The sequence below is a fragment of the Protobothrops mucrosquamatus genome, unplaced genomic scaffold, assembly GCF_001527695.2.
Source record: "Protobothrops mucrosquamatus isolate PMUCROS unplaced genomic scaffold, P.Mucros_1.0 scaffold1036, whole genome shotgun sequence".
Lineage (NCBI taxonomy): Eukaryota > Metazoa > Chordata > Lepidosauria > Squamata > Viperidae > Protobothrops > Protobothrops mucrosquamatus.
In genome coordinates, this window is record NW_015387268.1 from 373,816 (window position 1) to 385,614 (window position 11,799).

The 11,799-nt window shown below is 46.5% G+C and overlaps 1 protein-coding gene across 1 annotated transcript in view; it reads right to left on the reverse strand.

The window, feature by feature from the left end:
• ADAMTSL2 (ADAMTS like 2) overlaps window positions 1-11,799 on the reverse strand; it is a 105,509-nt gene that overhangs the window by 15,295 nt on the left and 78,415 nt on the right. The window contains exons 11-12 of the mRNA XM_029284855.1: window positions 8,917-9,020; window positions 5,104-5,230 (exon numbers count right to left, since the gene is read on the reverse strand). Of these exons, the coding sequence (XP_029140688.1) occupies window positions 5,104-5,230; window positions 8,917-9,020 (231 nt within the window). The remainder of the gene's footprint in view (window positions 1-5,103; window positions 5,231-8,916; window positions 9,021-11,799) is intronic.

The window sequence follows — 11,799 nt, forward strand, 5'->3', positions numbered from 1 at the left end:
AAGCGGGACTGGCCTAGGATAATTTTTAAGAGGGGTTTTTAGAGGGGTTTTTAATCATATTTTAATCAGACAAATTTAAATATTTCATTTTAATTAATTTTAACTTTGTGATTGTTATTGGTGTTTTTAATTGATTGTCAGCCACCCTGAGTCCGCAAGGAGAAGGGCGGGATATAAATTCGAATAATAAATAAATAAATAAATAAATAAATAATCTACCAGGGATGGTTCCTTGGGAGCGCTCTTCCTCCAGCGTTTTCGTACTGGCAGGAATGGGGGGGGAACGTGGTCCCAACCAAGACATCGCCGCTTGGCTTACCCCCTTAGTGACTCAGCTCTTCGAGTTTGGCAGCACATCCCACCTTCGTCACCATTGTTACGTTTGGTGTTCTGTGAGGCATCGACGAGGCAGCAGGTGAACAAACAACTCTTTATTAAAGGTTTAAACAGAAGCCTGAATAACTGCAGCTCCACCCCTATTTATACACTCAACCACTAGGTGGCAGCCAACAGGATTTAAGTATTAGTTCCTGCTTTAACACAAGATAATTATCACGTAGACAGCAAGTCTGGCTCTTAATTGACAGAGTTTTATGACCGTTTTTTCAACAATTCCAAGTAATTCACCTCAATACATTACAGTTACTATTTAGTATAATTAAAAATTGATACTATAACTTTATTATGTATCTTACTGCATAGGAAAAAGTCAGAAGGCATGGTTTCTTTTGTAAAAGACTTTCATTTTTCAAAAGTTAAAGAGGTTGTAGGATGACAGATGTTGGATACTGATTTACCGAGAAACAATGCCAAAAACCTTACTAAAGTTTTTGTCTCCACTATTTTATACTCTTTGTACAGCAGAGTATTCCAGGTTTTTCACCTTAGCTCAGGGGTGTCAAACTCAATTTCATTGAGGGCCGCATCAGCATTGTGGTTGCCATTGGGGGGCTGGGTGGGTGTGGCCGGCATGGGCATGGCCTACTGGGTGGGGCGTGGCCAGCTCGACGTCACTCACGTCAGGGGCACCTGTGCGGGCCTGGGCAGGACTGGGGCAGATCCGAGGGTCTCCGGCAGAAGATGGGGTGGGACCGGGGCGAGCACCGGGGCATGGTCCACTGGAGGAGCTCACTGAGCCTCAGGCTGTGCACAGGGCCCCTGGACGTGGCACAGACTGCCCAGAGCCCTCAGCAGTGGAGGTCAAGCGCCCAGCCCAGCCCTTGAGCTCCCACGGCACCAGGACCCTAGAGCCCTGCCTAGCCTAGCCGCACTTTCCCAAGGAGGTGTCCACCTGCGCTTACCTCCTCCTCAAGGCTGCTGCTGTGCTCCCTCTCCTTGGCCAGGTTGCTCATGGTGGGTGCAGTAAGACAAAGTGCATGGGTTAAAGGGAAGCCCACTCCCTCTCCATGTGAGGAGACCTGGCTTTGTAACCAAAGCATCCTCAGCAATAGGATGGTAGACCACCAGAGGATGGCGAAAGGGCAACAGGGCTGCTGGTGGCCAAGTGCTAAGGTAGGACTTCCCTCAGTCCCTCCCTCTTATTCCAATCTCCTTCCTTCCTTCCTTCCCTTTCCTTTCCTTCCTTGCTTCTCTCCTTTCTTTCACTTTCTTTCTTTCTTTCTTTCCTTCCTTCCCTCCTTCTCTTTCTTTCCTTCCTTCCTCCCTCCCCTCCTTCCCTGCTTTTCATTCCCATCTCCTTTTCCTTCCCTTTCTTTCTTCCTGTTTCCTCCCCTCCTTCCTCCCCTCCCTCCTTCTCTTTGTGCCCAGGAAGGGACAAGGGGAGGGGGAGAGGTTGGCAGCTCTCAAAGAAAAAGAGTTGGAAGAGACCTTTGAGGTCCTTAGTCCAAGCCCCTGCTCAAGCAGGGGACCTATACCATTCCAGACAATGGAATATCCAATCTCTACTTAAAAGCCTCCAGTGATGGAGCATCCACAATTTCTGAAGGCAAGCCTTTTTACTGGTTAGTTGTTTTCACAAGTCCTTAGTTCTAGGCTGGTTTTCTTCTTGATTAGTTTCCATCTATTATTGTCTTCTGATGCTTTGGGAAATAGGTTGACCCCTTCTTCTCTGTGGCAGCCCATCAAATATTGGAACACTGCTAATGTCACCACCCCTAATCCTTTTCACTAAGCTAGACATACCCACAAACATTTGTCATATGTTTTAGCCTCCAGCCCCCTAATCATCTATGTTTACCATCCAAATGGTCCCCCTGGTTTGGTTTATAGAACAGTGGCCATGAGCAGAGCCTTCTCAGAGACAGCACCCCAATTATAGAACTTTCTCCCAAGGAAAATATGAACAGTGCATCCCTCACCATTTTAGAGGCAACTCCAAACACACTGTTCAGCCAGGCATATGTAGAATAACATTTTATGGTCAAACAGCACTAAGTAAGTTACTACTACTATTTTTCTTTCTTAAAATACACACTTTTAATATTGTTTTAAGCAGTGCTAGTGATGCTTTACAATAGCTGTCTTTGAGAATTTTCTTGTAAACCACCCTGGATTTCTCAGAAACTTTTAATTTCAAATTAGATGTTGATTTAATAAATTAGGCAGAAGAAACAAATGTTTACATACATCTAAATCCCACAGACCTACTGCCTCCTAGGCACATACTACAGAGAAAATAAGGCATTGCATTTCTAGCCAGCATAGCCACAGGATGATGGGAACTGTGGTCCATAACACCCAAAAGATATTAGTTTGGGCAAGGCTGGATTAAATTATAAAAGAGCAGATGAGGGGAAGTAGGAGCAAGAAACACTTTCCACGTCTCTGACAAAATAATTGGGGGGGGGAGTTGACTCGCCTTTTAATTTAAACTCACACCAATTCCTCTTAACCTCCCATTCAATCCAAAGAGTTCTATTATTGCCTGGATTTTAGGGAGGGGAGGAGGCAAGAATAGACCACAAAGCCAATATGTGAGTTTGCTCTCTCGCGCCCACGCAGCACATGTATGTATGTGTGTGAGAGACAGAGAGAGAGAGATCCCCTTTTTTTGTAAGTTTGCTTACTCTGCAATGCTCCGCGTTCTCCACACTTTCGCTTCCCTGCTGGCTCAATAGCGCTCTCTCTCTCTCTCTCTCTCTCTCTCTCTCTCTCTCTCTCTCTCTCTCTCTCACACACACACACACACCCTTCCTGCTTTCTTGTCCTTTTCCTCCAGCTGCACCTGAACGGAGTGGGAGGAGGATAAAAAAAGAGGAGGGGGGGAGAAAGGTGGAAGCTCCCCTTTTTTGTAACACGGCTTCCTCCTCCTCCCCTCCTGGCTTTCTCTTTCTCTGTCTGTGTTTCTCTCTCACACACACACACACAGAAACCCTTCCTGCTTTCTCATCTTTTTCCTCCAGCTGCACCTGAATGGAGCGGGAGGAGGTTAAAAAAAGAGAAAAGGGGTGGAATAATGGGGGAAGCTCTCCTTCTTTGTAACACCTCAGCTTCCTCCTCCTCTTCCCCTCCTGGCTCCCTCTCTCTGTCTGTCTGTCTCTCTCTCTCTCATACACACACACACACACACACACCCTCCCTGCTTTCTCCTTCTTCTCACCCTTTCTCTCCAGCCACCACAGAGTTTCACGTTGCCAGCTGCAGGCAGTTCCAGGCTGCGGCTCTGCATGACTGTTGCGTTCCCCTCTCTGGCCCTACCATGTGGCAGAGAGGGCAACTGGGAGCCTGCTGATGCTCGGCTTGTGCCAGTGCGCACTCACATCTCCACACCTTTCCTCCCACAGGCTGGGCGTGCCCTGGGGTGCTGGGCTTACAGAACGCCATGGCCCAAGCGAGGAAAGGCGTGGCGCAGTGTGGCAAAGCAGAGCCACACGAGGAGAAGCCCGGCAAAGTGGGGCGTGGCTAGGCATGACGGGGTTAAGCTGGGAAGGGCGGGGCAGGCTGAGGCAAATGAGCTGCAGCTGCTGCTGCACACCACCAGCCCCTGAGCGCTCGCTGTTTCCTGTGCATGGGCCAGGGCGCCCAGTTGGGATGGGGTGGGCCAGGGCTGGGGCTGGGGCAGCGGGGGCCGGTCCCTTGCCATTTCTGGGACAGCCCCGGGGAGCCAAATCTGGGCCCTCCCCGGGCCGGATCCAGCCCGTGGGCCTTGTGTTTGACATGTCTGCCCTAGCTCCTTTCAATGCTTTGCCTCCAACTTTATTGGAATGGCAGTTATTCTCTTTGCAGAGAATTTTCATTCCTAGCCTTTGCAAACAGCTGAATTGCAGCTCATCTGGGCTAGGTTACTAACTTTATTATACATTATCCTTTCAGTAAAGTCTGTATGTCAGTTCTCTTGCTCATTTTAACAGTAAAGTTATTTGCCAAAGTCTGCTTTGAAGCCTAGGAGCAAATTTTAAACCTTGGCATTTTTACATTTAATTAATTTAATTTAATTTAATTTAATTTAATTTAATTTAATTTAATTTAATTTAATTTAATTTAATTTAACTTAATTTAATTAATTTAATTTAATTTAATTTAATTTAATTTTTTAATTTAATTAATTTTAATTTAATTAATTTAATTTAATTATTTAATTCAATTTTTTAATTTGTCACATTCATCCATGAGATGGATTACATAAAATTGTGTATAATGTATTAGTAAAATGTATTACTAACTATTACAAAAGGATATAATTTGGGAGTTGGGATGGCATTTTATTTTTCTAATTACCTTTGCTTTGCACTCATGGACTATAATAAACTCTCCCTCCCTCCCCCCTCCTTTTCATGGTGGTGCTGTGGCTGTCCAGCACTGGAGCCTCCACTGAGACTGCAGAGGGAGAGCCTCTTGCCTTCATGCAGGAAAGTGAGTCTTAGCCACCAACCAGGTTGTGTCCTCCTCCCTGAGGCCTGCCTCTATTGCCAAGAGGTCCCTATAAAGAGCTTCTGCCCTGATCCACCGTTCCTGCCAGTGGCCCATCTCTAGATTCTCACTAGGGTGGCAGGCAGGAAGCCGGCATTCCAGCAGTCCCCTTTCCGTTCACCGAATGGGATGGGCACTATGGCAATATTCCAAGCACAGAAAGAGCGCTCCTGGGAATATAAGCTGCCCAGCTGCCTCTGGGCTTTGGTTCTCCAAGCAGCAGAGAAGACAAACCTGGGCTGGCATTCTCTTCCCGCACAGAACTCATGGATGGGCTCTGGCCGTGTGGCTGCATCACAGAAAGGCTCCTCCACCTCCGTGCCGTCGTAGCGGATGCACATGGCATATGTGGACATCACTCCTGCATTCAGAAAGACCAAAGCAATCAGTCCTTTACTGCCACAGCTGTTTGCCTGCACAGATGTTATCCAGAAGCCCCCCCATCACTGCACCCTCTGAACTGCAGCTTCAATAAAAGTCAAGGCACCTTCTGTCTCCTTTTATCACCTGGCATGAATACACTCAGCCCCTCTAATCAAAGCAGTGGTGGAATCTGAGCTCATTCACCAAGACAAGATGGTGGGAAAGAGAGCATTAGTTTGTTCACACTGGGGGGGGGGGAAATCTTATATTGTTTTTCAAGACGGCCAGCGACTAAAGCATCAAGCTACAAACTGGGAGACCCACCTTGGGTCAGCCTCTCTCAGCCCCAGTGTCAGAATCCATTTATATTTCATTTCTATCTATCTCCTCTGATCTAAAACCAAATCTCACCTTCCCCTGGATTCTGCCATACTCCCAAGGGGGAGGGGGGATATGCCTGCGGGCTTATGGCTTTCACTTCCTCTATTCGCTACAATGTAACCTTTTGTTTATTGCCTGCTGGGTCTGCTGCCCATTACAATGTAACAAGTTGCCTCCCGCACTATGCATCTCTCGGAAGCTGTCAAAGTGAAAGCCTTAATAGACTCATTAGCCCGATGCTAGTGGGGAACTTGGGCATTCCGGTGAGGAGGCTGAAACAACATTTGGCCAGTTAGATGGGTCCTTAGCAGGGGGGGTGCCAGGTACCCTAGCCACTTTACCAGTCCACCTATCCCTGGGGAACCATGAGGAAGACATAACGTTTGTAGTGAATACCCAGTGATCCTAGGACTGGAATGGTTAAATAAATGGAACCCCTGGGTAAATTGGAGGATGGCAGAAATCAATTTCCCAAAGGGGGACCCTACGGACTTAAACCCCAAAGGAATCCTACCAAAGTTGAGAACAGAAAAGGCATCCATGGGAGAAGAAAAGGGGCTACCCAAAATACCAGAGGAATACCGAGACCTTGCTGAAGTTTTCACTCAGGAGAGGACGGATGAACTCCCCTCTCACCGACCCACGGATTGTGCCATAGAATTCAAGCCCGGGGCAAAACTCCCGAAGCCCAGACTATACTCTATGAGCCCTAAGGAGAACTTAGGCCTAGTAACTCCTAGTTACTAGGCCAGCATCTTCACCACTTCACCTGGTTTGCTTCCAGGTCTAATTTATAGTGTTGATTTTGACTTTTAAAGCCCTTTGTGGCATTGGGACCAGGTTGTCTGAGGGACTGCCTCTCCCCAATTACATCAGGCTTGGTAGAGAAGGCTTGCTGTGGGTCCCATCTGCCAGAGAATTCATGCTATCTGGGGTTCCCGGGGGGGGGGAGCCTTCTTTGCCAGAGTCTTGTCCTGCCAAAGTGTTCCCTCTCAACATTCCCTCTCAAGTCTCCCAAGGCCTGTCTATGTTATCCCACTGGGAGTGGTGACTGACTCAGGGGGACGGTACTCGTCTCTGATTCTCGCTGCCCAAGAGACATTTCCATCACTATATGGATCACATGAGTCCACCCCATTATGCAACACTCAGGTCTCAAACCCAGGCTGTGGCTTTCCAGCTGACAAGCCCAGCATCTTAACCACTGAGCTAGGCCGCTGCACAGATAAAGGTAGAGGAGGATGCCATTCCCTCATCCATGAAACCCGCCAAGTATCAAAGCCCCTTAGAAGCAAACAGCTTGCTTTGGTCCACATTGCTCCTGTCAACGCTGCTAACATTGGATGTTCTTGCTTTGACAAAATATGCAGAGCTGTGTGGTATTTTTAGAGTTAATTTAAATGATGCTGGGAGGAGAAAGAATGTGTGTGGGGATTACTTTAGATAAGAAGCCCTGCTACAGAAACGGAAGGGAACCTTTGCCCTTTAAACTGATTGGAGAATGTGATTTAGGACAGCAAATTAAGGGAAGGAAATATGCTAGCAAAATATGTGCTCAGGGGAGGGGAATTCAGATCTTGGCATTCCTCCATGCTGTGTCGACATTCTGTTATACAATTAAAGACTTTTTAGGATAAACAATGCCTGGAAGTTCTTTGAAGTGTTTCATTAGTCAGAACCTTGACAGCTCCAGCATAGGGAAGAGAGGAAGAGGGAGGGAGGGAGGGTATTTGAGACTCCAGCCTGGGCAAAAGCTGAGTTGTTTAAATCTTCCATGGCATGACATGGCGAATGCAAATAGATAGAAGCTGTGTCCTCTCTGGGCCTGCGGATGGCACAGAACAGAAGACCAGCATTAACTAACCCACATTCTATGGTGATGGCCACTAACTTGGAGGTTTAAAAGGGGGCTGGTAGAATTAAAGAAAGGGACATCTTCCACAAGCTGTTTGTCTGAAAGACTCCATTGGACTTCTGAGTTAAAGGCTGTTTGCCTTTAAATCGTGGTTGCAGGGAAAGTCAGAAAGAGGGGGGCTTGTTTCCTGCTCCTGAGGCATCTGGTAGTTCCCAGACAGCAGTCTGGGTCTTAGCCTGACTCAGGTGGGCTGTTCTTGAGGTTCTTAAGAACAGGAAACAAGAATTCTTCATTGAAAACAATTCTGAGGCTGGGTTTGTACTCTAAACAAATTTATTCACCATTTCTGATCTGTAGAATTATTCACAGACCTCAGTTCTGTCTGAAAACAATGTAAGATAAGGCAAGGCAAGGCAAGGCAAGGCAAGGCAAGGCAAAGGCAAAGGCAAAGGCAAAGGCAAAGGCAAAGGCAAAGGCAAAGGCAAAGGCAAGGCAAGGCAAGGCAGGATAAGGTAACCAGGAAAACAGGTCGTGAAGAGGATGTGTAGCATCCCAGACAATCCTGCAGACCCTGCTCAAGCATCACCATATAATGCCATGTCCTGGATAGAAGGGAGGGAACTGCCAATCATCTTTTCTGCCATCCTCACCACTCTCTGCACCGCCTTCCTGTCTGAAGCAGGGATGCTTCCAACCCAGACAGTAATGCAATATGATAGGATGCTCTCGATCGTCCCTCTATGGAAAGTGGTCAGGACAAGGGAAGGAAGATGTGCTTTTCTCATGCAGAAAATGCAGGCACTGCTGTGCCCGCTTCATCAGTGTCTCCCTGTTGAGTGACCAAGCTAGCTGCACAACAGAAACTTGAAGCTGCTAACCACCTTCACAGGTGAATCATTAATACACAGAGGTGTGTGGTTGGCCTGCCTTTTTTGAAATCGACAATGATTTCTTAAAACTAACATCTCTTAAGATAATTGATAAAAACTCACTCAAGCTGCTGCAACTTGAGAAAATATTGCCTCTAAGCATGACCCAAGTACTGTTCCTTGTACAGTGAATTATTTCAGATCAGGTGGCTGTGTTGGATCCATTTCCAGCATATAGACACCTTCTGGGCCACTGGCCTATATAATGTTACAGGTACAATGAAGATGCTTTGGCTTTTAATAGAAAAACGCAATTGTGTATGTGTACCTCCTTGGGCAATAGGGCCACAAGAACTTTTGCCTGCCTTTGTCCTGTCGCAAGCTCTACGCAGAAGTGGCTGCTTCCATGCTTGGAATCTGCCCTGGTGCATCTGCTCTCCTTGAAAGCCTGCGCAACTAAAGGCGAAGGATGAAATGAGGCCCCCCCCCTCATGATGGGGAAAGGCTAGCCTGACCTGCTTCCCTTCCCAAGCAGACTGGCCAAGGGCCCCCCGTGCGAGCCCTTCGGGGGCTGCTCACCTGTGGTGCAAGTGGAGCTGCAAGGTTCGTGGGAGGAGAGCTTCCACCGGTACATGTCGGCTGGGCTCACATTCTGGCCCTTCCGGAAGAGCTTCAGCCGGTTCCTAAAGAACAAGATGCCTCAATGAAGCAGAGAGCTTTCCTGGCACAGCCAATTTCAGAGAGAGAAAGGTTTGGGTCACAAAGTTTGAATTTGGGAAGATACTTTCACATTGTTGTGCTTTAAAAAATAGGGTTTTGGATCGTTTGGTTGTAATAAAACATACCTGTCCTGTTCCCCAAGCAGAATTCCCAGCCCGGTTATTGGCAGAGCTTCCACTGTCTAGAAATAGAGAGAATGGGATAAAAATACCCACAAGCAGAAACAGTTCCATTTATACAAACACATCCCTGTAAGCTGATTTGTCTAATATATGCCAAATACAGTTGATTTCATGCTGTGATGCCACTTCACATAATGATTCCTTTATGATCTATCCTAAAGACATGCTCACTCCCTTCCAGTTGGATGCATGTAATCCTCTTGGTCCAGACCAGCTCTATTATCATTAGAAATAATATCATTAGAAATAACAGAATAACAGAGTTGAAAGGGACCCTGGAGGTCTTCTATACGAACCCCATACACAAGCAGGAGATCTTAGATCATTTCAGATAAGTGGCTGTCCAGTCTCTTCTTGAAAACCTCCAGTGGTGGAGCACCCACAACTTCTGAAGTTCTGAATAGAGCAGAGGGAGGAATCCCTGTCTATACCCATAAAGTATATTGCTGAGAGCTGGAGGATGGTCTGTTTTAACCATTCAACCATTTCTGAGAAAGAACTTTAGCTGAGAAAAGTGCTCATCTTAGGAAGTAAATTCAATTCTGTCCAGTCCCTGAATAAAAATCGGTCATTACACCAAGTGGCTTCATGTCATGAAATGATTTGCCCGTCATGGGAAGTTCTGCTTAAAGGCTCCAGGAGAGATAGCTGGCCTTCAGTCAACTAGCCCTGATCCCTAACTATGGAGGAGGAGGAGGAGGAGGGGGGGAGAGGGAGGAGGAGGAGGCATGCATCAAAAGACAGCCCTGGTGCCTTCAGGGTGCACCTCCTTCCTCTTCCCTTTGTTTGAGGCCCTCTCACTTCACTGGTTTATACGCTAGATGTGGGAAGGGGTAAGCTTGTAGCGCCTTTACACCAGTGGCATTTTCCAGTGGAAGGTATGGTCCTCTCTCTTACTCCTTTGGGGAAGCTAGTCAATTGCTGGTTGGGATGCTGTAGCACTCTATCAGTCACTGTGCTTAACAGTGTTGATACAGGCACAACACTCTTACTTCACACAAGTGTAACTCCAGCTTGAACTTGTTGGTACTTTCTAGTGGAATGGACCAAATGCTCCTTGTGGAAGCCTGGTCCTCCCTCTTCTGAAAGTTCTGCTCCAAAGGGATGTGAACATCTGGTTGAAAGGCCAGTGTTGACCACACCCAAGATTTCAAAAGGACAGGAAGCAAACTGGAACAACCTGAAGAAACCCAGGCCTTCCTTGTGACTAGCAAAGCCATAATAAATATACATAAATGTATAAAACTTTGCAGGAGTAACATAAGGATATTAAGAAAATATGTACAATGTGCAGAAGAAGAGTGTGCATGTCTACCTGTATGTTTGTAGGTCTCTGCTTTCATACTTTGTTTTAAGAAAAATAATAATAGACAGCACGAATTGTGACACAATGAATACATTTTAGGGTAGTATAGATTTTCTGACTGTGTGTGTGTGCCAGATTGTCCATTCCTACACACACACACACACACACACACACACACACACACACACTGGGTGATGGGTGGTTCATCGACTGGAGTCCAAAGGTCCCTGTCCCAAGGCAAGAGGTCCTGCACCTTTTCCACAACTGATAATCACAGCTACTCGCAGAACAGCTTTGCTGCTTGAAAACAGGCCCAGGAGTGTGGAGAAGTCCTGTCTCTGAATTGCCAAATCACATTTCTTGACAGCAGAAGCTCTGGAATAATTCCTTCCTTTCAACAATGGGACTGAAGTGTTGTCCCCCCACCCTAGTCACTGCAAAAGTTGCAACTGTGTTTGATTTCTGTTTCAGTCTTCCTTTTCAGGCTTAAATAGCACTGTTGTAATCCCATGCATATCTGCCTTGGAATAAATCATATGGAAAACTGACATTTACGTTAGAGTAAACATGGCCACAATTATTCTGCATGAAGTTTTTCATATCTGGGTCAAAAACATTCCAGAAGAACCCCCAAAATAGTCAGACTATAAACTGCCTGAGCATAACCCTGACAAGCTCCACTTGATTAACTAAAAATGCAATCAGGATTATACAGTCAGTTTCTCCAATCTGCAAACCGATCAATGGCAAGAAAATCATTTTTTTGATATTGAAAGACCAGTGAAACGAACACATCCTTGCACAATGTAGAGAAACTCCTAGAAGGAACCCCCCCCCCTCTATTTTCATTCTTTATTCCCTGGAGCTAAAATCACTGGGAGAGATCATCTGCTAGGACAAGCTTAAGTCAGTATGCTGGAGGTAATCAGTTACACCCCTGGCCAACCAAGTGATGCTGTTGAGATTCTTTTAGTGCCTAGAGGAGGACCTAACCCTAGTAAGACCAAATGGCTTTGGTTTTAAGGCCCCATAGATCTGGAGTTCTTGATTCATTCTGTTCTGTCCCCCGTCCGACCCACACACCCCAACCAGTCAGCCGAGGCCTGAAAAACTGCTCGGCACAGCCAAAGACAAATGAATTTCTTGGCAGCAACTTCGTAGCTGCCTGCCAAGCCTTTACTGATAATGCACAGCAAACAGAGATAAATCCAAGATAACTTGCCAGAGTGCTTGCAACAGAATATCCAGCAAAAA